Source organism: Dermochelys coriacea, chromosome 5 (assembly GCF_009764565.3).
Source record: "Dermochelys coriacea isolate rDerCor1 chromosome 5, rDerCor1.pri.v4, whole genome shotgun sequence".
NCBI classification, from domain to species: Eukaryota; Metazoa; Chordata; order Testudines; family Dermochelyidae; genus Dermochelys; species Dermochelys coriacea.
This window is the reverse complement of record NC_050072.1, coordinates 50,597,967-50,625,231: the sequence shown is the minus strand read 5'-3', so window position 1 is coordinate 50,625,231 and position 27,265 is coordinate 50,597,967. Positions and strand designations below refer to the sequence as shown.

At 40.1% G+C, this 27,265-nt stretch overlaps 1 protein-coding gene across 7 annotated transcripts in view; it reads left to right on the top strand.

Moving 5' to 3' along the window:
* The window catches only part of TNPO1 (transportin 1), a 165,202-nt gene that overhangs the window by 118,654 nt on the left and 19,283 nt on the right, over positions 1-27,265 (top strand). For 6 of the 7 annotated variants that reach the window (XM_043514268.1, XM_038401199.2, XM_043514270.1 and 3 more), the window contains 9 exons: positions 3,641-3,812; positions 11,383-11,469; positions 12,175-12,282; positions 12,485-12,643; positions 12,738-12,825; positions 14,582-14,680; positions 14,886-14,981; positions 24,053-24,128; positions 24,980-25,079. In XM_043514268.1, the coding sequence (XP_043370203.1) occupies positions 3,641-3,812; positions 11,383-11,469; positions 12,175-12,282; positions 12,485-12,643; positions 12,738-12,825; positions 14,582-14,680; positions 14,886-14,981; positions 24,053-24,128; positions 24,980-25,079 (985 nt within the window). The remainder of the gene's footprint in view (positions 1-3,640; positions 3,813-11,382; positions 11,470-12,174; positions 12,283-12,484; positions 12,644-12,737; positions 12,826-14,581; positions 14,681-14,885; positions 14,982-24,052; positions 24,129-24,979; positions 25,080-27,265) is intronic. The other variant, XR_006281255.1, reaches the window with a different exon arrangement.

The following is a 27,265-nucleotide window of genomic DNA, read 5'->3' as shown; positions in this document are numbered from 1 at the left end:
TTAGTAACTTTTTTAAAAAATAAATAAAAAGGCCTAAACACTTTTTTAAAATATTTTTCTCTGTATAGTGACCTTTACCCCAAATGTGGTAGGGTTCATAAGTCCCTCTTGATTATTTTAGTTGATTTTGAGATGTCCAGTTTGATCTTTAAATGTGTTGATTACTGCACTAAAGAACTTTATTACAATAAGGGAAATTTTGTCTGTATGCAGTAGCTGATTTTCATTAAGTAGTAATTTTGATTTGCCTTAAAAGGGAAGGCTAACTTTGTTACTGATTTGCATTCTTTTATGTGCAAGGTCAGTGGCAATGAAAATGAAAAACAACTAATGCTAGAACAGAATTATGTAAATAGATTAGGTCTGATTCAGGATTTTTGAAATTGTGGGTCACAACTCTTGCAGGGGCCATGAAAGGAGGTCTTGAGAGGCTGTGCAATAATATAACTTTATTTTTAAAAACACAGCAAACTTAAAATTGCTCCTTAAAATGGACAACTCTGTGTAAGCTTTTGTACCCAGGAACCCTACTAACTGTTTCAGTGTAGGCTATTGCTGGATATGATTGTGTGCAGCGGGCTGAGAGTCTCTGCTACTAAAACAGTATTAAATCTATAATCTTCAGGTGCTTGGATTTACTATTTTAATTATATTTGTATTCACCTGATGCCTAAAGACCCTAGCCAGGATTCAGAGCCCCATTGTGCTAGGTTCTATACAAAATTGAATAGACACATCCTTGTGCAAAAGAACTTACTCTTACGAAATAGACAGATAACAGACACAACATACTACAGCAAAATATTTACAAGTACAAAACTTATTAAACATTTTTCCTTTTTATTTCCTGAAACCTACCCACCTATTTAGCCAATCTGATATGCTGTTCACATAAAATCCTTTCTCCCTGCCCTCCTACAGGGATAACTTTCCATTCTTTATAGAATGAGCAGGAACCTGCTGATATCAGAATGTCCACTTCAGACGTTATTACATACATGCACGCGTAATCCAAACTGGTAATGACAAAATGTACAGTTAATTAGAGCTCTGGTGGCTGTAATCACTGAGGACCATGGGCAGTGGTAAAGGGATAATTGGGAAAGTTGGATTATTTAATGAAATAATCCGTGGCAAACTGTCATAGTGATGGCTTGCAAGAAAAAATATAAAGCAGCATGGTTTTACATACATTGAGCCAATACCATGGGTTGTAGTATATTCTGAAGCATTGGGTGCTAAGAGTATGAGCCCTTCAGAGTTGCTGCAGCATTTAGAAATCAAACATCTTTGAAAAATAATCCCGAGAGTGAGTTGAATGACCAAGCCTTGTTGATTTCCCAAGGCTTCATGTTTTTTCACAGAGTGGTAGTGTCAATAGAGTCTTTCAGGCATCTTATTTGCTATCTTTACTAATTGCACAAAAGTATAAGACTCAGCATTGCAGAAAATGTTGTTCTCTGTGCAGCAGACAGGATTTCAAGGCCTGGAGCAGCTACCATACTGAAAAGTGCCATTGTTATATAATACTGCCTATTTTCAGATCTTTGTAATTTCTACATAACCCCAAACATAAAACTTCTCTTACCCAAGAAGTTTCTTACTGGCAATCCCCAGCCCAAGGGGGTGTTGTAGCTGTACAATTCTAACACACTGGCTTTTTAATGCCTATTAGAAGGAATATCTGTGGGTTCCAAGTAACATAATCACTGCCCACCTATAGTGTGTGCTACAATTCCATTGTGATGTAGGAAAATGGTTTCTATAACTGAGTGTGGTAGAAAAGGGGCATGATCACTTTTTTTCTAAAGGGAGTAACTTTTTAGCATCCAGGACAGACAGTAGTATATTAATCGGTATTTTTTTGACCCAATCCAGGCCAATAAAATCTTTGTGCTTTCCAATCATACGTGTAAATGTACTTGTGGAATGGCATGTTCCATCTTGATTCCCTTGGAGCCTAACTGCATATAGTGTGTGTCATAAATATAAAGGGAAGGGTAACCACCTTTCTGTATACAGTGCTATAAAATCCCTCCTGGCCAGAGGCGGCAACATGTTACCTGTAAAGGGTTAAGAAGCTCACGTAACCTGGCTGGCACCTGACCCAAAGGACCAATAAGGGAACAAGATACTTTCAGATCTTGGGGGAGGAAAGGCTTTTGTTTGTGCTCTTTGTTCACTTGGTTGTTCTCTCTTGGGACTGAGAGAGGCCAGACAGAAATCCATCTTCTCCAACCCATCCTAATCCAAGTCTCCAATATTGCAACCAGTATAGGTAAGCCAGGCAAGGGGGATTCGTTTATCTTTTGTTTTGTTTTATGTGATTTTTTTCTCTGTGTTAAGAGGGAGGTTTATTCCTGTTTTCTGTAACTTTAAAGTTTTGCCCAGAGGGGGATCCTCTGTGTTTGGAATCTGAATACCCTGTAAAGTATTTTCCATCCTGATTTTACAGAGGTGATTCCTTTACCTTTTCTTTAATTAAAATTCTTCTTTCAAGAACCTGACTGATTTTTTTCATTGTTCTTAAGATCCAAGGGTTTGGGTCTGTGTTCACCTGTACCAATTGGTGAGGATTATTATCAAGCCTTCCCCAGGAAAGGGGGTGTAGGACTTAGGGGGATATTTTCGGGAAAGATGTCTCCAAGTGGTCTCTTTCCCTGTTCTTTATTTAAAATGCTTGGTGGTGGCAGCATACTGTTCAAGGCCAAGGCAAAGTTTTTACCTTGGGGAAGTTTTTAACCTAAGCTGGTAAGAATAAGCTTAGGGAGTCTTTCATGCGGGTCCCCACATCTGTATCCTAGAGTTCAGAGTGAGGAAGGAACCCTGACAGTGTGTATCTATATAAAACTGCTCTATTTTTCCCAATACTGGGAAAAAATCTGTTCCCTCTACTGGCTCTTTTTTTTTTTTTTGCGCCACTTCTGCTTTCCACGTCTGTTTTTTATATCCATTTTGTCTTAGATCATGAGCTTTTGAGGGCAGGGACTGCCTCTTCATTAGATTTAGACATTGTCAGGCACGGTGGAGTTGGCCTCTAGATGCTGCGATAGTACAAATAAATACCCCATTATAGAACTGAACTGATGGACAGCTTTTGTCAGAGTTCCTGCTGCTTCAGTTAACCAATTGTAGCTAAACTTATAATAGTACTTCTGGTTTTCCCCATATGCATTATAGGCTTTAAGGGAATGTCTGTCTGAATTTTGTATTCACGAGAAATGTTAGAATTTGGTCCTTTTAAACTTTTAGTTGCAAGATTTGATTGCCTGGATATCAGTGCCATTGTAGAAACACATTTAGATTAATTTTAAAGGGGCAAACCGTTTATCTAAGGATATATCTTCACTGTGAGTGGGGGTAGCTCAATCTAGCTATCATTGAGCTAGTGTGCTAAAAATAAAGTGTAGCAGAGCAGGGGCTAGCTGACCCAAGTGTGCGCCCATCACGGATGCTAGGTACATGGGTTGGTTAGCCCTTCCAGATGCTTTCACTGCTGTGGCTACATTCTATTTTTTTGCACACGAGCTCTGATTGAGCTAGCAGGAGTATATCTTCTTGAGGTGGAAATCGCATCTAAATGGAAATGTCACCTTCTTAATTATATTGATTTAACAATCTGACTTGTTTTGCTCCTTAGTGCCTTTGCTACTCTAGAAGAGGAGGCTTGTACAGAGCTTGTTCCTTACCTTGCATATATACTTGACACTCTGGTCTTCGCATTTAGTAAATACCAGCATAAGAATCTTCTCATCCTTTACGATGCCATAGGAACTTTAGCGGATTCTGTAGGACATCATCTAAACAAACCAGTAAGTATTATTTGTATTATGTATAAACCACTGTCATAGTGAAACAGTAACATCATGACTATCCTACTGCAGTACAGTGTATAAGATTTTAAAAGAAAACTTTATTAAAATCTATATAATAAAAAAACCCCTGACCTTTCTTTTACACTGCCGCAAAGGATGCACTTGGATTACTAAATATACTAATATTTTCTGTTTTAAATATAGGGAGTCATACCTATAGAATCTTTCAAAAAAGAACACGTTTAAATGCAGTTAGTGTATAGGGCAGTGGTTTCCAAACTGGGGTTCGCAGAACATTACAGGGGGTTCACCAGAAAAATTTCACTAATGGTGGCCAGAGGACCCCAGGCATTGGAGGCAGCAGGTGGGACCCAGTTGCAGGGCAGATAGCACGAGCCCCAGGGAGAGCGGGGCAGGGCGGTTGGGGCTGGCAGCCCGAACCTGCCCCCGTCAGCGCGGGAACCAGCAGCCTGAACCCCGGTGTTGTGCATGGGGCTGGCAGCCCGAGCCCCAGGAAGAGCGGGGCTGGGCAGTTGGGGCTGGCAGCTCAAGCCCCGGCGGTCAGTGGGACCTGCAGGCCGAGCTCAGTTGACTGGGGCGGTCAGTGGGATCCAGCAGCAGGAGCCCCACGGAGTGTGGAGGAAATTTAAACTTAAACCCCTGGAAATAGTCCTTTTTAGGACGGGGTTTATGAGGATTTCACAATTTAGTGAAAGAGGTTTGCGGGCTGTTAAATTTTGGGAACCACTGGTATAGGGTTAGTGAAATGTTCACGTTTGTGATATTGAATTTCTTTAAATATAACTCCCATTGTTCTACTTTTGAGTAGGTGCGGATCTAAATGAGAACCTTTAAAATATTAAACCATACTCAGCATTATGCCTAGCCTGCGTTTTTGAAAATGTCATTCAATACCATGCTGAAACCTAAGGCTGCTTGACCTACTGACGCTCATGTATTAGGACTGTAGAACCCTGCTTAACAAGTTCTGCTGTAGAATATTTTTCCTAAGCTAAAATTTTTGTAATGAATGCTTAAGATAAGTCTTTCTCTCAACTCCTTTCAAAAACCATTAGCTATGTACAGGTTGTGAATGTAAATGTTTCAAAAGGCAGGAGATTCTTAAATTTTCTATCACCAGCCAATTATCGTTTAGTCATATTTTCTGTGCGGGGAAGAACTGGATCACTGGACATGGGGGTTTCTCGTTGTATTCCTCTTCCCATCCCCAACCCCTTCAAGGTTTGTAGTGTTTTTCACCTGGCTTCAGTGTCAAGGGTGTATAGTAGGGGTTCTCAGACTTTTGTACTGGTGACCCCTTTCACATACCAAGCCTCTGAGTGCAACCCCACCCCCTTATACATTAAAAACACTTATTTATATATTTAACACCATTATAAATGCTAGAGGCAAAGCAGGATTTGGGGTGGAGACTGACAGCTCGTGACCCCCAGTTTGAGAACCCATGGTGTAGACTCTTGCCCTACAGTGCACATGAGTTCGTGGAATAGTGTTGAATTATTCTTTCATTCCTTTTGGAGGGCCCTTGCAGCGGAATATTGCTGCAAATGTAGATGACATTTACATTGTGTCCTGGAGGACCTTATTTGGATTCCCAATTACAGTAATTTCACCCCTTTGATAGACTTTAGGTGGTTGAGAAGGTTATATTTTGGGAATCTGAAGGAATGGAGGGAGTTAACTTATAAGGGATTCGGTGTTTTGATCCCTGTATTGATAGGCATAATGATTCTTTGAAGTACCATCACATTCCAGACATAAGTAGCTTATCTATTTCAGGGTCTCATCTGAGGGTCTTGTTTTAGGAATAAAAGGCATCAGTAGATGGCAGTTCTACTTGTTGCTTCATGTTTGCTATATATAATTGGTGTTCAGTAAGATAACTGACATCCATAACATTGGGATTAGAGGAAGACTAGCATTGTGGTTAAGGCACTGAACTGTGACTGCGACTTTGGGCAAGCCACTTCACTTCCAGATGCCTCTGTTTTGCCAGTAAAATGAAATTACCTTTTCTCCAGACGGGCACTTGGTTCAGCACAAGACAAAAGGTAACTGGGGGGGATAGTGATGTGTTCAATTTCAGATGTAGGAGGTACACTACTTGAAAACTGGATTTGTGTGTACTTTCCTTGAATTTTTTTTGGTTTTGGGATGGGCTCAGAGTTGCTGTAGGTAATGGGATGAGGTTTAGGTGTGCCATATTGGAGACCTGAGTTCTGTTCCAAGTTCTGCCAGACATGATGCTCATGCATTTGTCTACCTATAAATGGGGGAATGAAACTTCCCTGCCTTTATAAGGCAAGGGCATGGAGACTTTGATTATTAAGACTTGTGAAGTACACAGCATTAACATCAGTCAGTGGAGTGAGATGAGAATGCAACCCGTGGTCTGCTGGATCCAAAGCCATGCCGGCTCCAAATCCATGCATCTTCCCCAACACCTACGGGAATTGTGGTGTTCAGGAGCAGCGCAGCAAGAGAAAAAGAAGAATTTGTGTTGCCTATGTTCTGTCTGAACCTCTAGTTTTGTGTGCATTGAATGGATGCACTGCAGGAGAGTGAACAGGGCCTGGAAGTATGCATGTGTTTTGGAATGTTCTTAAAATTCAGTTACAAGTAATGCACGTGTGCAAATAGAATTTTTTGTTTTTCCCTATGGCTGATGATTCAACCACATTGCATGGGTTTCATGAAGAAAACAATACACCTTTTTGACCCAAGGAATATCCTGAAAGCCGAAACTTATAATGGAAAGTGTTAAAGGTTGCTGCTGCTGTTCCTATAGCTGTAGTATAGAGAAAGATTAGGTGCTTCTGTTTACACTTTCTCACATAACATGGATGTTCCCTTGTCCTTGTATCTGACTAGCCCTCATCAAATTAGTGGTAAACTTGTGCACTGAACAGTAAGAGTTTATGGAATTGTCTGTTTAGTCCTGTTTTTGAACTCTTCTGTAGAACTCGATATCTTTGTGGCAACGTGTTCCACAGGTTGGTTGTACAGTGTGTGTGTGAGAGAGAGAGAGAGAGAGAGAGAGAGAGAGAGAGAGTAAAACAGTAAAAAAAAAAAAAAAAAAATACATATATTTTTTACTGCCTTTTTAGTTTCCTTGCCATTATGGGGATCTACACCTTCTTTTGGGTCATCTGATACTGGCTACTGTTAGCAACAGGATACTGGAGTGGATGGACCCCTTAGAGGCTTCAGCTCATGATGAATGCTGCCCATCACTTGTCTGTCCCGTTTTATAGGACAAGACTGTTATTATCTCAGTACAGTCTGAATATCGGTACAGCTAATCTTGGAGCTCCCCATTCTTTCAGCAACTATGAGCACTTCAAACTTATTCCAGTTGAGACTTCTTTGCCTCTCTTACAACAGATATAGTCACATGTCCATCTCAGATTCCTGCAACTTGCCATTGGTCCTCAGTGTGCTGTGGCCCTTTAATGTAGTGTCAGCTCTGAAAGGTTCTGTCTGGCTCCAGAAACTTGATTCTTTCTTACAGTATTTTTTTTGACTGAGCTGTATTATCAATCAGAAAAGCAAATTCATTCCAACTCAGTGAATGATTTATTTGGGAGCACTCGTGGGACTGTCTTGATGGTAGTCTCCTATTTTCCGAGAGAGAGACTGATTTAGCAAGGTATCAGAAACGGATCCCAAGAGTCAGATGTGCTCCAGCTTCTTGGAATCTTGATCTTGTTAGAATAGATTTCGTAGAACATCACGGTTGGAAGGAACCTCAGGAGGTCATCTAGTCCAAACCCCTGCTCAAAGCAGGACCAATCCCCAATACTTAAGGTAGGTCCTGTGGGATGACTGAAAACAGAGGGGAAAGCAAAGACAAATGAAGGTATGCTGATCCTACCTAGTGTCTCCCAACTGGCTTCACATCGTAGAAATGCTAATTCAGAGTGCCATCAACCAGACTCTTTATTCCCCTGCATCACCTTCCAGACCTGTTTTCTCAGGTGGAAGTAATCATACTGTTGCAGATGCTGTATCTTGAATCTTAGTTTGTGAGAAGTGGCTCTTGAAACAGCTGGGCTAACTTTCCCGTTGATGGATGCTGCTGGGGTCAAGAGAGCTGTTTGCCACCTGGGTTGTTTACTTCATCTTTGATCTCTGTTAGGGCTGGTGGTTGGCCAATGTATGCTCTTTCTCAGGTCTTCGAGTTTCTTAAGCCAGTGTTAAGTAAGGATGTCTCAACTTTCTGAGAAAAGATTCAGCAGTAGGAGCTATAAAGACGGGTAGTCAATAGGCGGACTGTGGGCCAAATCCGGACTGTCAGATGCTTTTGAATGGACCCTGAAATCTTTTTATTATTATTGTTTGTTTTTCTCTGGAGTCTAGACCTTGACCAAGAAATTTGGATCTTGACAAAAATTGATATTGGGAAATACCTCTTGCCTCTTAGTGTCAAGGGAAGTAGAACAGAATTCAATGAAACTTAAATATGTTGTCCTTAGAAACTAAATGCAAAGCTTATTAGGCTGTCCACTTCCCCCCTCAAGTCCTTAGTATCTGCATCATTATGAATGGCAATATAATTGTCCTTTCTGGTGAGTACTACCTCTCTGCTGAGAGTGGGTGAGCCAACGGTCCTCCCTTGTTGCTGCCCCTTCTTGTCTTCCCCATATCATCTTCTGGTTCCCAGCATTATCTCCAAAATTAGAGATTTCCTGTGGAGCTAAGAATTTCCCTTCCTATTGTCCTCTGCCAGCCTTATTTAAGGGATATGACTTGGCATTCCTTAGGTGGAGTCCTGAACTTTTTCTTGTGTAGTAGAGTGTAGGATCTGATACACTGTTTGCCCTATAATATGGGCCCAAGAAAGGATGGAAAACGGACAGCTGTATCATTAATAGGAGGATTCAGAGAGAGTATGCCTCAGTGGAGAACTGTCAAGTAGCCTCTTGATATATCTTGGCACAGCTGAGCTTCCCTCAGGGCACCTTTTTAGGCATAGGTTTCTGAGTGTTATAGTCCAAGGATATGCTGTTAGTTACCATGACATCATTGATATTGTTATTGCTGGGCAATACATTTTTAGAGTAGCTGAGTGAGATTCTGGGCACACTGAAGTCCATGGTAAAACTCTGTTGATTTTCAGTAGGGTCAGGATTTCACTCTCTATTTTTCAAGTCCAGAAAGTCAGATTAAGTAAAACTTTTTATACTGGGTGCATTGTGACTTTACAATAGAAACACATTTCCTGTGTGTAAACTGTACACTTTTAAGTATGATCATTTAGATGGTTTTGGTCACACACGTAGTGGTGTGTGTATGTGGTGTGGAAATCTTTTGTGGAAGTCTCTATATGGATTAAATTATAACATGGGAGAACTGAATCTCACAGAATAAATGAATATTGCTGAAACTGCCTCTAGTGAGCAAAGTTGTCAGTGATGGTGTATCTATTGGCACCTAATATATAGTGGAAAAAGACAAGCTTTGTTAATACATTGATGTTTCCTAAAATCTAATTTGAGAAATATGAAACTTTATTAATAGTCATGCAGGAGAGACAGTTGTTTACAATTATCACAATTGAAACTATTGTAATTTGACCATTGATATGTAATAAGGACCTTTTTTGTAAAAGAGAAAATGTGACGTAATCATGTGTTCCAGACTTCTGACGTAGAAAACTTGGGTATTCTGGAATTCAGTATTTCAGCAAAAAGAAAAGGAGTACTTGTGGCACTTTAGAGACTAACACATTTATTTGAGCGTAAGCTTTTGTGAACTACAGCTCACTTCATCGGATGTTAACTGGGTAGGGTAGTTAACTGGGTTAACTAGCTGGACGAGGGGTGGACGACCCAGACAAGGGGGGCTGCCAGCTTACCACCTGCTCAGGAGGTTTTGATGGGGGGGGACCTAGAGGACTGGCCAAGCAACCCCCAGAACGCCCTGGTGGTGACCCATAGCCAGAGCTGGCGAGGGGCACTGCGCCCTGACCTTGGGGAGGGTACCACACCGGAGGCGCAGGACCCTACCTTCGTGGGGAGGGAGTGCCGAGGGGCACAGCTCAGAGAAGCTGTGGCCTCAGACCCAGCCAATGAGAGGGAACCAGGCCCTATCCCTTCCCCAGGTGCTGAGTTGCAGAAAGATCCCTCCTTGCGGAAGCTCAGGGACCTGGCTGACCTCAGTGTCGTACAGACCATGAGGAGAGGTTACCAGGAGAGGTTCCTGTGGGAGGACGGGTTCCTGTACCGAGAATGGGCTCCCGCAGGGGAAGTGGAGTTCTGTGGGGTCAGGAGGCAGCTGGTGGTACCCCAGAAGTATCGCCGCAAGCTACTGTACCTGGCCCATGACATCCCCCTCTCAGGGCACCAGGGAATCCGGCGCACCCAGCAGAGGCTGCTGCTGGCCTGGGGTCTTTACCTCTGTCCGGCAATATTGCCGATCCTGTGACCCCTGTCAGAGGGTGGGGAAGGCCCAGGACAAGGGGAAAGCGGCTTTGAGACCTTTGCCCATCATAGAGGAACCTTTCCAGAAGGTGGCCTTGGACATAGTGGGACCTTTCAGCAAGACGTCCCGGTTGGGGAAGAAATACATTCTGGTGGTGGTAGATTTTGCCACCCGCTACCCGGAGGCAGTGCCCTTAGCTTCCACTGAAGCAGATGCCGTGGCAGATGCGCTGCTGACCATTTTCAGCCGAGTGGGGTTCCCCAAGGAAGTCTTGACAGACCAAGGATCCAACTTCGTCGGCCCTGCTCCGGTGTTTGTGGGAGAAATGTGGGGTCCGGCACAACTGGGCCTCAGCGTATCGCCCCCCCAGTCCAATGGGCTGGTGGAGAGGTTCAATGGGACACTAAAGATGATGCTGAAAACCTTTATGAACCAGCACCTGCAGGATTGGGACAAGTACTTACCTCACCTGCTGTTCGCATCCAGGGTGGTACCCCAGGAGTCTACCGGATTTTCACCTTTTGAACTGTTATATGGAAGGAGGGTAAGGGGCCCCCTGGACCTGATGAGAGACAAATGGAAGGGGAAGGCCACTCCCAATGGAGAGTCAGTGGTGGAGTATGTCCTGATCTTCCGAGAGAGACTTGCTGTACTCATGGGCCTGGCCAGGGAGAATCTGGCCAGAGCCCAGAAGAAGCAGAAGGTCTGGTATGACCGCATGGCGCGGGCCCGTGCCTATGCCACCGGGGATCAGGTGATGGCTCTCATCCCCCTGACAAAGAACAAACTACAGGCCGTCTGGGAGGGCTCTTTCAAGGTTGTCAAGCAGCTAAATGAGGTAAAGTATCTGGTGGAGCTGTCTAACCAGGCGCACCACCGCCGGGTGTACCATGTGAATATGATGAAGCCATATTATGCAAGGGGGAATGTGGTGTTGGCCATGTCCGAATGCATCCAATGAAGTGAGCTGTAGCTCACAAAAGCTTATGCTCAAATAAATTTGTTAGTCTCCAAGGTGCCACAAGTACTTCGTTTCTTTTTGCGAATACAGACTAACCCAGCTGCTACTCTGAAACCAGTATTTCAGCAGTTAATCGACAATATTTTTCCTCACTATAAATAGGAATATATTCAGATGCTAATGCCTCCACTAATCCAGAAATGGAACATGTTGAAGGATGAGGATAAAGATCTCTTCCCTTTGTTAGAGGTAAATGTTATGAAGTATTTTTGGTGTGAAATTGGATAACATATACAATCTCTTTTACTAAGTTGATTTTTGTGTTCTAAATATGTTTAATATAAAGCAGTCTGGATTTTATTGTGCTGAATCTTTTAAGGATCTGAATTATAATTGTGCATAAATTAGTGTAGCTCTTACAAGAATGATCCTTTCTTCTGAAAAGACTTCAGGTTGGTGGTGAGACTGTAGAGATTAGGCATAGCGGTAAAAATGTTAATTATGGAAAAAGCCATGTCTGCATACCTCATTCATTTTGGCTGGAAAGAGATAATCTTCCTTTTTCTGTGATTAAAGATATAGCCATTTCGGAATATCTTCTCCCAGAGCAAAGATTTTAGATTAGTTTTGCTGGAGTCCTTGTGTGCCTCTCCTACAGCAGTTTTTTTTTACTGCCCATCTTTTATTCCTACAACTTTGCTCCCATAGAACAACTTGGAGGCGCTCCCAGTTGGACACTGTCAGTCAGCCGTCTCCTGTAAACTGAACATTCCCTTTCAAAATCTGTGGCATGAAAATTATTAGTCTAGTCCTAAACCCAGGTTTTCCATAACAGTAGCAAAAAAAGTGTCTGCCCAAAATGGTTAAATTTTTCTCTTTTCTGTATTTAAGTAGGGCCTCGTGAAACAAAGTGTACATTTTCATTATCACGTGTACATTGCTTTTGTGTTCCAGTGCCTGTCTTCGGTTGCCACTGCCTTGCAATCTGGCTTCCTTCCATACTGTGAACCCGTGTATCAGCGTTGTGTAAACCTGGTACAGAAGACTCTTGCACAAGCCATGGTATTTTTCTATTATTCCCAGGATTTGTAGATGCATTGGGTATGCAACTGCTGGTGTATTACACTGGGATTTATAATATATCCATCAAACAACATCTGACTGAAGTGACAAAACATAAACCAATTCCTGATTTGCATGCATAGCATAGAGAGAAATCGGTTTTATATTGAAGGTGGGTGTCTTAACTAGTGTTTTATTACAGTTGCACAATGCTCAGCCAGACCAATACGAGGCACCAGATAAAGACTTCATGATTGTGGCTCTTGATTTACTCAGTGGCTTAGCTGAAGGACTTGGAGGCAACATTGAACAGCTAGTGGCTCGCAGTAACATCTTGACACTAATGTACCAATGCATGCAGGTGAGAAGCATCTTTTTTTGTAAATCCTGGGATTTATTTTTTAAATAAGCCTAGTTCTAATCAACTTCTTTCTTCTACCTTTTTTGGTATGTAGGATAAAATGCCTGAGGTACGACAGAGTTCTTTTGCCTTGTTAGGTGACCTGACAAAGGCATGCTTTCAGCATGTTAAGCCTTGCATAGGTATGTTTCTTTTTATATATATATTATGTCGTTAGCTTATTTCTAGGGCTGTCAAGTGATTAAACAATTAATAGAACACCATTTATTTAAATATTTTTGGGTTTTTTCTACATTTTCAAATATATTGATTTCAGTTACAACTCCGAATACAAAGTGTACTGTGTTCACTTTATTTATTTTTTATTACAAATAATTGCACTGTAAAAAACAAAAGAAATAGTATTTTTCAGTTCATCTAATAGAAATACTGTCATGCAATCTTGTTATCATGAAGGGTGAACTTACAAACATAGAATTGCTTAAAAAAAAAAAGCATTAAAAATAAAACAGTGTAAAATTTTAGAGCCTACAAGTCCACTCAGTCCTACTTCAGCCAATTGCTCAGACAAACCAAGTTTGTTACATTTGCAGGAGATAATGCTTCCCGGTTCTTGTTTACAATGTCACCTGAAAGTAAGAATATGCGTTCACATGGCACTGTCGTAGCCAGCATCACAAGATATTTACGTGCCAGATGCGCTGAAGGTTCATATGTCCCTTCATGCTTCAACCACCATTATTTCACATGTTGATAGGTGAAGAAAAAAATGGTGGTATCTTCACCATGGACCATTGATTCTCCTGGTGGTGGAAGGTCTGCGTGTTGTGGGGAAATGGGCAGTATTAGTTACCAAACAGCTACCTCATAGACAGTTCCTCTCACTAAGGAGTGTGTGCTGTTAAGGGTAGGAGTAGATGTCCTAGTTCAAAGTATCACATACGTAGCAGTCGCTTCAAAGGCTCCTATGGAGGCCTGATAGGAGACTTGTAAGCTGCCATCCCACAGCAGAAACCTTGATGAGGAAGAGAAGTGGCAGTACCAACCATCCTTTGAGTCAGAGATAGTCAATAGGCAGACCGTGGGCCAAATCCTAACTGCCAGTCACTTTTGAACAGACCCCAAAATCTTTTTTTTTTTTTTTTTAACTTATTTTTTATTATTATTTTCTCTGGAGTCTGTACCTGGACAAAAAATAATGGACTATCCCTGCTTCTGAGTAAATTAAGCCCACTGGGCCAGGCTGTTACAAAGTTCTATTTTCATCACCTTGAACCAGCAACAATGTGTGGACATAATCTATTTAGATCACACTTTATAAAGACAACACTGCATTTTGCTTTTTTCTTTAAATTAAATTTAAACTGTTCAAGAGTGAGTTTCTCCAGACTGATTTTATACCATGGTCATCTTTGATCTGGTGTATTCAGACTGTTTTGTAACTAATATAGCTACTTTCTGCTGAAAATGGAAAAGGTGATAAAATGTTATCCCTGATTTACAACCTGTATTGCTTGTATTAGGAGTATGTTGTTTCCATTGCAAACATCTGCACATAATAATTGAAAATGTGAAAAGCTTAGCCAAGAGCTTATTTTCTTTTTTTCAGCAGAAGGATTATAGTATCCATTGTAGGTTTTAATAGCACTTGCTGATCCCTTTGGCAGAGGCATATGCCAGAGAGGCTGTAACTTTCCTCCAAACAATTATTGGACTGACTTGGGGATTCTAAAACTTGAATTCATTCTTGTCAGATGTTTTATCAGCTCAATGACGTGTGCCTTCATGGCGTGCTTATTTGAGGAATTAGGAGCAATAGATTTGCAACTAACTCTTGTCTGTTCTACATGAGGCATTCCATGCATATACATATTTTTAGATTATGAAAAATTGTATAAGTGGAAAAAAAATTCAGTTTAAAAATGTTGTTCTTTCTAGCTGATTTCATGCCGATTTTGGGAACCAACCTAAATCCTGAGTTCATTTCTGTGTGCAACAATGCTACATGGGCAATTGGAGAAATCTCCATTCAAATGGGTAAGAATTGATTTCTTTTTTGTTTTTGTTTTGAATTTTTTTATTTTTTGGGGAGAATACATGTTTAAAGGTTTATGTATTTTTGTTCAGTTAAATGGCAAATGAAAATTTGATTCTGCGTGTTAGTCTAAAGTGCTATACACATGAATCTATTTTGATTATTTTAATCATTTTCTTCTGAATTTTTGTGTTTTGGCTATTTTAGGTATAGACATGCAGCCTTATATTCCTATGGTGTTGCACCAGCTTGTAGAAATCATTAACAGACCCAACACACCAAAGACGTTGTTAGAGAACACAGGTACCCAATAACTGAAATGTTTGTGGTGAAAGGAATTATGCAGTTGTCTCTGAGATCAAAAATCACCCACAGCCTTTAAAAATTGCTTAGGGAAACCAAATCAGAATTGATATATTTACAGCGTTTATAAGCAAAAGCAGCTCTGTTTTGCAGAAGTTTTTACAAGTCTCAGTGCTGCAGTGAACCAACTGTCATATATTTAGGTTGTTGCTTTTTAAACCTATTTTATAAAATTAATAGCTTTGTTAACCTCCAGTTCTTTCAGGTCTTTCTTTTACACTAGTTTAGATTCATATTGTATGTAGATTCATGGGTATATATATATATATATATATATATATATATATATATATATATATATATATATATATATATATATATATATATATATATATATAAAAAAATATGTCTAACTTTGAAAAGTTTGAAAACATAATTGGCGTATGTGAAAACAGCAGAGGAAAATGAAGATTTGGAATGAACAAAAACAAAAAAAAATCCAATGGGTGCACCAAACATTAGAGAGAAATCAGTTTGTAGTAATTACACTAAAAAATTTTGATCTATAGTGGTAACGTTACTACAATCAAATTAAAGTGTAAAAATAAAGTGTATATATAATTTGTAGTGCCTAACTTTTTATTACAAATTATGAAAACTACTTCAGTGATGGCATACACATTTTATATTCTGGCCAATGACAGTGGCCTTCATATTGGGAACTGCTAGAAAGTGTCTCATTAAACATGCACTCCTGAGGCTTGTTTCTTTTGCATTTTTAAAGAGCATGTTCTGGTATAAAGAGCACCTTCCATACTCTAGAAAATCTTAATTATGATTTAATGAGTTTCATTTTAGTACATTGACCTTTTCTTGGTATTTTCTTAGTAATTGAGTGTCCTCTCAGATTTTTGCAGTTACTCATTATTTTCCTTTTGGTGAGGAAACATAGTTCTTCGAGTAGTGTCCCTATATGTACTTCACTTCTGGTGTGCATGTGCTCCACATGCCTTCGATCCGAGATTTTCACTAGTAGTGTCTGTTCGGTCTGCGTATGTGCTGCTGCTATCCTCATGCCCAGCACCAAGGCTACATCAGGTTGTGCAGGAGAACTGCCCTCAGTTTCTTCTCAACCACCTTGGCCTGAGATGGAGTTTATTATGTCTGCATTTTGTGTGCCTTGGCCACTTGCTGAGTTTTTTGTACTTTAGTTTATTTAGCTTAGTTTGTTGTTAGTAATAATAGTTAATTACTGGTTATTGAAAGATTGTTTTATTTCCTCTGGGGAAATCCTCTCTGAAGGGTGTGCCTGTTCACAGGCTTTTAAGCGTTGCCTCATGCTTAGAGAGTCTATCCCAGTCAGCAATGGACAGTCTAACTGCATTCACTGCCTGGGGGAGAGTCGAATCCCACAGAAGTGTAACTCCTGTTTAGACATGGGGGAACTGGGAAATCAAGTTGTGAGTGTTAATGATGGAGTGCTCCCTTCACCTGGCTTGGAGCCAGGTCAGGAGAACCCCTTTGTACATCAGTCCCTGGGGTCTCTAGCAGCCCTTTGACCTCAGCTTACTCTCTTACAAAGAGGAAAGCCTTGAAGATCTCCTCTAAAGATCCTAAGAAGAGGAGCTCTAATTCCCCTCCTAAGGTATCCATCTCGGAAACAGCTCACTCTCCGATCAGGTCAGCAGCCATGCTTGGTACTGTAGTGGCAAAAGGCTCTTCTGGTACCAGCAAAGTGGGAAAATCCTACAACTCTTTAAGAGTAAACATGGCTCTGAGAAGGAGCTAGTATTGTCTAGTGGAGATGGTCAGAGCAAACACAGAAGATCAGTACTACTGGACTTAACACCTCTCCCGGTACCCTTATCGAGCTTTTTGGTACCCTTTAAGACTTAACCTCTATCGACAGCAGCGCTACCTGTGAAGCACGCAGAACCCTTGGTACCTTTCTGCTGGATAGGCATACTGGTCTGTTGATACCACAGCTAAATACTGGAAGACTTTAGGTAGCTGAAGGATTTATTGATGACTGCTTGAACCAGTGTGTCGGTTGGTGACAGGTACTGAGCATCTCTCAACTGAAAACCTCTGTCTCTGAATCTTTATACATTCCCCAGTATTGTCACCTCTCTTCAGTCAAAGCTCTCCGATTAGAGGAAGAAGAGGATGATGATGGAGATCTCCTTTCTGTATCATCAATTTCTGTTCGGCGTTTTCCTATGTACCAATATAGAAACCCACCTTTCTCAAAGAGACAGGGAAGATGTCTGGAAACCTCATGACTCCTGGTGGGAGCAACTCTGGATGCACCCCCTTCCCTTTATGGTTCTCACTGGCCATATTGGGGTCCCTGGGCATTTTATTGCTGGCAAGTCTCCAGAGCCCCTCTCCTCTCGGGATGATAGGGAGACTCAAATGTCCCCTCCCCAACAACAGGAGGAAATGTTCGAGGATGAAGAGAAGGGTGGATAAAGGCTGCCATCTCATCTCCACAGGTTAAGAAGGTAATGCCTCCTCTTCCATCTATTGACAATGATTTTTTGCGGTTTCAAGACCTCATTAAACAGGTGGCAGACTCCCTACAGATACCTCTTGAGGAAGTCAAAGAATCCCAACACAAGCTGTTGGATATTCTTCGCTCTGTGACATCAGCCAGAGTTGCCCTTCCTATCAACAAGGCTCTGCTGGAACCTGAAAACACCATTTGGCAAACCTTTGCTAGAGTAACACCCATGTGTAAGGGAGACAATTTAAAAAGTGTTTTTCCCACCAAGATCTCTGAGTGCCTAGTTTCTCATCCTCCACCTCGGTCTCTGATGGTTGAAATGATGATCAAATGAGGCAAACAACATGTAAATCCACCACATATGACAGACCAGAAGGACCTGGACCTTCTGGGGAGAAAATTTTACCCATTGGCAACCCTACAGTTCTGCAGTGCAAAATATATTGATGGTCAAGTGCAACTTTACAAATTATGCAAATTTAGCTCCTTTATTCCTTATTCCTTGACATCTTCCTTCAGATTAAAGGGAACAATTTCGGCCTACCATTGCTAAAGGATAATTACTGGCCATGATATCTCTTGAGGTGGCTCTTGATGCTGCAGATATCCTAGCCAGTTCCATCTCCGTCGCAGTGGTGATGTGCAGGGAATCCTGGCTACAATGCTCTGGTTTCCCCCAGAGAAGTCAAAATATGGTAGAGGATTTCCTGTTTAATGGTCTGAAGTTGTTCACAGAGAATACTGATGAGTTGTTGCATGTTCTTAAAGACTCCAGGGCCACATTACATTCTTTGGGCAGCTACACTACTGCGAACAATAGAAAATTCAGTAGATGGCAAATCGCTAAAACATCCCACCCGATGCAATTCTCTGGTTTTCAGAGACTGATGGAACCACCTACACAGACACGTAGGTTCCAGAGAAAAAGTTCCTCCAACCCACCTAACCCAAATTCGCCAAAGACTTCATCATTAAAGTGTCAGTTTTGTGAGGATGGTTGAGGGGTCGGACTCCCCCTTCTCTTTCGCCTGTCAGCTGCCATGATTTGCCCACCTCCCCCCATTTGAGGACTAACCCCCATTTCTGACCAGCGGGAGAGCATATCACCTTGGACAAATGAGAGCTGAAAGTAATATCGGGCTACACCTTCCTTATTTCGTTTCTCTCTCCTCTTCAGGGACCCCCTCATCTGTTCTTACTAAGACGAGATTAAACTTCCTTCTTCGTTTAGGAGTGAGAAAGCCAGTCCCCCCATAGTTTTGGGGAAGGGACTTGTATTCAACATACTTCCTTGTGCAAAGAAAATAGGAGGACAGAGGCCAATCTTAGATCTGAGACCTCACAAATTTGTTTAGGAGTCTTAGAAGTTCAGGATGATGACTCTGGGAGCTGTAACTCCTTTTCTTGATTCAGGGGATTGGTTTTTGGCCCTCATCCTTCAGTTGCATGTTTCAATATAGCAATACAGCCATCTAACGGAAGGTTCCTGCATTTTGTTATAAGCTGGGATCATTTTAAGTACAGGTGCTCCTGTTTGTTCTCGCCTCAGCTCAGAGAGTGTTTTCAAAAGTTCTCCCGGGGGTGACTGCCTGCTTGCATCATGAGGCAATCATAGTATTTCTGTACCTCATTGAGTAGTTGCTCAAGGGAAGGTAGTACCAGGAAGTGTTGTCAGCCCCCTGGAAAGTACTTTCTCTGTTCTTGGACTTTGGGTCACCAATTGCACATGGGAAAATCCACACTGACTCCTGTTCAGAATACATAATGTATAGGGGTATCCCTGGATTTCTTGGCATCCAGAGTCTTGCTTCCCATGGACAGATTCACAACACTATCAAACTTTGTCAGAACTAATCAAGGGAGCCCCCAGATTTCAGTCAGAAGCTCTCTTGAACTTCTAGGTCACATGGTGGCTTGCATTTTTGTGACTGAATGTGAGATTACACCTTGGCTGTTTTCCAGAGTGGCTCATATGTTTACTCGCTAAACAGAGACCGCCTAGACAATCAGGTGCAAGTTCCTCAACAGGTAAAATGCTCCTTAGGTTAGTGGATAGTTCATCGCAATGTAGGGACGGGGGTCCCCTGCTTCCAACCAATGCCAGTGGTTAACCGTAACCATGGATGCATCTCTGTTAAGATAGGTGTGTGCACATCTTGGTGCTGTAATGGTACAGAACAGATGGTCACCTCAAGAATCTACCCTCTGTATCAAGCTGTTGGAGCTCAAAGTGGTCAGAAATACCTGCCTTCATTTTCTGCCTCTCATCAGAAACAGATCTATCCATGTCATGACTGACCATGCAGCCTGCTTGTTTGATACCAGTTGGCAGGGAGAAGTAAGATCCCCTTCCCTCTGTGCTGAAGCAATAAGGTTATAGAAACAGTGCATAAAACGTTGCATACAAATTTCAGCAATGTATTTCCAGGGTAGGAAAAGTGTCGGAGCCAATGCTCTTAGCAAGTTTTTTCCCCCCAAGACTATGAATGGGAGCTGGATTCCTAGTTCTTGTCAGCATATTTCAGACTTGTGGATTTTCAGAAGTGGACCTCATTGCCACAACTACAAACAAAAATGCCATCTATTCTGTTCAAAGGTGGGGTTGGGAAGGGGAAAGGTTAGGTCACAATTCCTTGGGGAGAGCCTTCCTTCTCACTTGGATGAAGAAGCTGTTTGTTTCCCGTACCACCTCTGATTCTCAAAGTGGGGAACAAAATCAGACATGACAAGACCAGAATTATCCTAATAGCTCTGGTATGGTTGAGGAAGGCATGGTTTCCTTAGCTGTTTCACCCAGCTCTTCGTTCAGTGATACATTTTCCAGTCACTCTTCAGCTCCTCTCCCAGGGTTCCAGCTGACTGCTGCATCTCCAGCTGAGCATTCTCTGACTCAAAAGCATGGCTCCTTGATAGTTTGCAGGGTTAGTAGGTCAGTTGAGCAGAGGTATAACAGATGATATTAAATAGTAGGAAAGGTTCTACCAGAAATATTTACCTTCAAAAGTGGAGAAGATTTAGTCGCTTGTGCGAATTCCAGAATGCTGTCCCTGAATTTGCCTCATTTCTGCTTGTTCTAAAAGATGTGCTGCAACTAAAGAAAACAGCAAAAAGAAAAGGAGTACTTGTGGCACCTTAGAGACTAACTAACAAATTTATTTGAGCATAGGCTTTCGTGAGCTACAGCTCACTTCATCGGATGCAACAGGAAATTAAACAGGACCATCACTCACTTCTCTGTGTTCTTTGTGCTACCTTTTCATAACATTGTTTAGGGGTTCTCACTGTTTGCTCACCCTACAACCACTAGGTTCATGAAAAGTCTGGGTAATCTCTTCCCACTGGTGAAAGCCCCCGCCCCAGTTCGGGACTGTAATTTGTTTAAGACTCACGAAATCTCCTTTTGAACTGATGGCGACCTGCTTGTTACTTCATTTTTCCATGAAAGCAGCCGCCTTAGTGGATATTACATCAGTCTGCAGAGTCAGAGAGATGGAGGCCTAAATGGCAGACCCTCTGTTCACAGTATCCTATAAGGGCAAAGTGTCCTTAGAACCACACTCTAGGTTTCTCCTAAAGTGTCTTCTGAATTAGATCATTTACCTACCAGTTTTTCCAAAACCACATTATTCCAACGTGGAGACCACCTTCCATACTCTAGATGTCAGGAGGGCGTTAGTCTTCTATTTAGATATTACTAAATAATTTGATACGTCTCCTAGGCTGTTCCGTTTTGGTTTGGACAGATCCAAAGCTTCTGCTATTTGTACCCAAGGACTGTCAAAATGGATTTTGGGATGTATTATAGCTTGTTACAGTGCTCACTTGAGAATCTACATCTGTGGCTCTACTTAATGTTCTAGTATCTGAGATCTGTGGAGCTGCTGCATGGTCTTCAGTACATACCTACTCCAAGCACTACACCTTAGTCGGTGCCTCTAGATCTGATGCAGCTGTTGGCAGTGCAGTTCCTTGTGCTGGACTCTATTCCAAAGTTCACTCCTCCTTATAGGGATTCTGCTCAGGAATTTCCCAAAGTGAAGCACCCATAAGGACACTACTCAAGAAGAAAGTGATTACTCACTCTGTGGATAACTGTAGCTCTTCGAGATTTGTTGCCCTCTGGGTGCTCCACTACCCATTGTCCTTCCCCTCTGCTTCAGTTTCTCCTGAGACTCAGTGGTGGAGAAGGAATTGAGGGTTTTTCTCTGCTCAGTTTGATATAGCCTTGGTGCAGTGCATGTGCGGGTCGAATTGACGCTGCTAATGAAAATCTATCAAAGGCATGTGAGGTGCATGCACACCTGAAGTGGAGTACCCATTGGGGGACACCTTGAACCAGTTGCTGTACAGGGTGAGTAACCTCCTTCTTAGATGAACATCGCATGGTGATGTCATTGGCATTGATGTCACAAGTACAGGACTGCACTGTACCATGAGAGGTTAAAAAGAGAAATTGGAAGTTTTAGTTTGTGTATGTCCCCTCCAGTATTTTGTGAAACTAAATGTTAAAAATGTAGTGTTTTTAAAATTAGTGTGGAAGGTGAACTTTAAGAAGAATTAGCTGGTGATTTGGCATGTTATAGATACTGCTTTTATTTAAGAGACCATATTTGAGCAGCTATGTTAATTAAACTGCCAGATGGTAATATTGACAAGTGAATTCTGGTTTTTCTTCTTCTCATTAATTGATATAGTAATTGACATGCGTCCAGTGCTCAAAAGTGCTTGCTTCTATTACTGTTGCAGATACTATAGAAGCATTCAAACACTGAATTTTTGTTTACTCTTTAATAGTTAACGTAAATGTAGATATGTAACTGCAAATAAATGTTGAATGTGGTGTACTTACAAGAAGTTTGTTGTAGGATATCCCCCTATATACTACATGTCCTAGAATATTTTTTCTATTTACCCTAATATTTAGCACAGCAAGCAAGATGCTACCAAAATATTTACATTTTTCTGGTGTGTATTGTCTTACTGTCATTTTTGTCCAACTTTTTCTCCTGGAACAATATAATTAAGACACGCTCAGTAAAAAATCATTGCATAGGAAGTGGATAGGTGGCACAATCTTCAGCCTTCACAAAAAATATTTGTCCTTGTATTGGCTTCTACAATGTGGAAGATGAGTGGAGTTTATCAAATGTGGCTTTAAAAAAAAATCTTGTAATATAAACATTTAACTGCCTGTCTTCCTGATATAAAAATGATGCTAATGTTATGTAAGTATATTAAAATTGGCACTGTTGTGAGGCTGCACTTAAAATTAATTCAGCTGAAAAATTTGCATGCCATGGATATTGCAGATACGGAAAACAGAAGTATTATGTGACCAATATGCTTTTTAATATAATTTGGTCATATGACCAAAGTGCTTTTCAGAAAGCTAGCATATCCTACACCAAACTTGACTGGAGAGAGTATCATCTGCTTTATTGCATGTTTCATGGGAGTGCTCACAAATGCCTGTTTTAATTAGTGTTGCATAGTATGTCTCTTGAACATAGGTTTCCTTTCTCTGCTTCATATGAATCTGCTGGATTTTAGTAGTATTCATGTAGTTTGCTTCAAGTAATCTTTAAACATTATTCCCCACCCTCTCCTTTTTCTGAAAGATTAATCTTCTGTGAGTTGAGTGAACACCAATAAAGCATTCTTGTGTGATCACCTTACCTTTCAGTCTGCCCCTTACAATAAAAGCAGTAAGCTATTTATTTAGTTAGATACACAAATGGAATAAACTTTTTTGTGCTAACACCTTTGTGCCAGAAGTCGATTCTCCCAAGAGAAATTCTATTGTGTTCAGTAGATGTAATTTAAGGAGCCTATTTCACTGATAAATTCTATAGCTATTAATGAGCTATTTAGCTGCTGAGAGTTAATTTAGAAAAAAATTGTTGCTAAAAAATCGTGAAGAAATTAGATACATGAAGTCTTTAGCAAGAAAAGTGCTTGTATATTAATATTTTAGTTGTAGATGAAAGAGCATATTCAAATAACCACATTCTTTCTTTGGGGTTAATTTTAACATTGTAATCTAATGCAAACTTTAATTTTGAAATTCAAAAAAGTGCAAGCTTAAAACAAAGTAACTCTTAAATTACTTGTAGTATATTCTGCTGATATTATAAACTGAAAATTCTTAGTGCCTTTGTACCAAGAACATTAGAAATAATACATGTGAGTAGGTACTTTTATCACTGACTTCTAAGTAACAAGATTGCAGAGATAAATCCGAAGAGGGCAAAGTCAATAACTCTGTTCAAATAGCCTTTGGAATTTAAATTGTGTTTTTGGTGTTCTCTCATTTACTTAATTCCTTTTTTTTTTTCTTTTTTTCTTTTAATCCCCAAGAGTATACCATATATGTTGCTGCCTCGTATTTTAGGGGGTGGTAATAAACCGCACTAGTGAAATCTTATGTTTATTATCATACACAGATTCTGTTGGTTTCTGTTTCTGAGTTATTTGTTGTTTTTTCTTTATTTTTTCTCCTTCCCCCTCATTTGCTCATGTCTTGGTTGGCGTTTGGTGGTGTATAACCGTGATTGCGTTACCTTAGCAATAACAATTGGTCGTCTTGGTTACGTTTGTCCTCAAGAGGTGGCCCCCATGCTACAGCAGTTTATAAGACCCTGGTGTGTATTATTCAATCTTTTTTTTTAATTCATTTTTCTTCACTTTCTTTCTTTCTTCTCTCTATCTCACTTTTAGATATATTTTCAGTTGGTTACAAAATCACAATCCTTAATCATTGCCAACCATGTGACTAATCTTGTCCTATCAGGTTTGTGAGTTTTTAGTAGCACCGTCATGTACATTTTATGTTGTGGCTAACGACTAATTGATGCATGGGATAAGATTGTCACATGCTTGCTGTGTTAATAAGCTTGATTATGAAAGAGCATTTTAAAATCCATCAGAATGATAATATGATGCATGCAAGTACTGTAAAAGTTAAACTGCATTACATTATTTTAAAAAAAAATTCAGTCTGAGACTTGAATTGCTGTAAGGAATACATGTTTATAGATTTGTTATGTATGGAATAGTTTGCTTGCTTCTGTAAAAGTTAAATAACTGTTCTGTAAGTGGTATCTGATCTTCAAACTGTGGCAGTATAGTCTATGTTCTAATAATGATAGCTCTTATCAGTACTGTGGATAAACATTTTAGTTGTATTTAATGGAATACATGTCACTTTTTAGAAATCATAATTGTACATGATACAGCATTAGGTATAAGCAGCATTTAAAATTCAGAATTCTTCAAAATGTAGAAATTTCATTATATCTAACTTCTGAAGTTAAATGCAAATAAACTACACATGAAAAGAGACTCTGAAATCTTTATTTGAAGTGTTTTGAAAACTATTCTAGGAATATCTCCTCAGTGTGACTCTTACTCCATCAAATACTGTCAAACTAGTTAATTAAACTAAATAAAAACTGATTCTGTTGCCTAATAGCCTGGTTCTCCAATTTACTAGGTGTACCTCTCTGCGGAACATAAGGGACAATGAGGAAAAGGATTCTGCTTTCCGTGGGATTTGTACCATGATCACAGTCAACCCTAGTGGAGTAGTCCAAGTAAGATATTTGCACGGGCATTTGATTTTTGTTCTGAAAGGCTCATCCTAAAATTGAGTAGGAATAACAGTCCCCCCCCCCCCCCAAAAAAAAAAAGCTTAATTTGAACGCTGTAAAAGAAGTTAAGCACATATTGGTTCCTTTCTGCAATTGGTAGTAACTTTTAAAGAACAATAGCTGATGTAAAGTGGTGTGTATCCATTGATTTCAAGAGGATTAAACCATTTACATCAGCTGAGGATCTGACTCAGTTTGGCTTTTTACCTCCTGTGGTTACTGTAATTGAAATGGAAATATTGAAGACGCACACAGTTAATTTTAGATATTTTACTGAACTCCTTGCCAAAAAGATGCCAAAAACATCACAGATGTTTTCATGTCCATTAAAAATACAGTATTTTCTTTCTAAATCTCAACATTGCACTTCAAAGTGTACAAATCATATCTTAAATTTCAAAAAATGTTAACTTATTCACACTGACTCCCTCACACACAATGTTCTTTGTACAATTGGAAAAATAATGAATGCATATGTAACTATTCAAAAATGTGTTTTATTGTTAGTCTGTACATCCTGAAACTGTACAGTCTTGACAAAAATCATTAGTTTTTCATTCAATCATTCATTTCAGTCTATTGTTAATTTCTTTTGAAAACAGCTTCAAATTATGAAAAGATGATAGTTGACGAATGTAATTGTATAATAGTATATGTATGCAAAATATATTTAAAATGTAACTTGTCTAATATGCACTAGTGACTTCAGACTCCAATTAAATGTTAACATAAATTGCATGGTGTCACATCTTTGCATCTCATTCCCTTTAAGAATGATTGTTTGGCATGCTTAATTTTATAATAACTCGTGAGTCTACAGTATTCACTTCAGATCTTCTCTATTTTGTTACGGGCATAAAGAACATAGAAACATGTATCTAATAAATGACTGCCACTATCCACCATATCTTAAAGGTATACTACAATGATTGATTCTCTTAACATTTTTGTGTTTACTAAGTTTTGTCATGGTTTTATCATCTCAGCAACTGACATTGCTGGTTATGCTATAATTACTTCAAATTAAAAATCAATTTTGTTAATGGTTCATTTCTTTTAATTTGTAGTGTTAGAATAGCTTTTGATTACTCTGCAGTTTTTCTTTAATCACCCTTCATCCTAGTGTTTCTTTTATTTAGAAGCTGCATAATGTGTGGGTTAGAGTAAAAGACTGAGAGTCAGACCTGGAGTGTAGTCTGATTCTGACAGATCTCTTGTGTGCCCTTGTTCAAGTTGCTTAATCCCAATACTTTAGATTTCTCCTTTGAGTTGAGTAGGTGTAGTAGACGGAGTACAGGTGAGGCAGCCAAAGATGTATGATAAACTGCATTTACTACACGAATATCATTATTACTTTTTTGGTCAAACAAATTGAAAAATTTTAGTCAAAGCAACTCCGCACCTCTTTAGCTCCTGGCTGCTGGTGGCAGAGGAACTGCAGAGTTGCTCAGCTGCTGCGGGGTGGGGGCGTGGCAGCAGGGTGCTGGACTCTCCTCCCTCCCCATTTTGTCATGGATGTTTTTAGTAACAGTCAGGGACAGGTCACGGGTTCTGTGATTTTTTTTTTGTTTATTGCTCATGACATGCCTCTGACTTTTACTAAAAATATCCACGACAAAATCGTAGCCTTAGTCATAAACCATTTCTGAAAGAGAACCTACTTAACTTTTTTTGCTACAGAAGATTTATAAAGAAATCTGTTTTAGTCATTAAATCTGATAGAAGGTTGGGTATACAGTAAATTAAATATAAAAATGTGGAAACTTGAAAATATTGAATGATGTAATTGTAGCCTGTTAGTCATGTGAGCTGGATGGAATCTAAAGTCCAATGAAGCAAAATTTTGGGGATTGAAGGGGAAGGGCACTTGGGAGAATATTGTTACAAGCAGCTGGAAGAAAAAGCTAAGAAAAAGCAAATTTTATTGTTAAACATTTAAAATGCTAATTTTTCACTTTGTCTTTGATCTATACTGACATTGATTTACCCTATGGATTATAAATGGAGCTGGTAGTTATCTACCCCTATAACTATAGTGATCTGGAATTTGAGGCGTGACATAGAAATCTACTTAGTTGCCTGGCTGTGGATTTTGGCTCCTTCGCTTCATTCCACTTTTGCCTTATTCT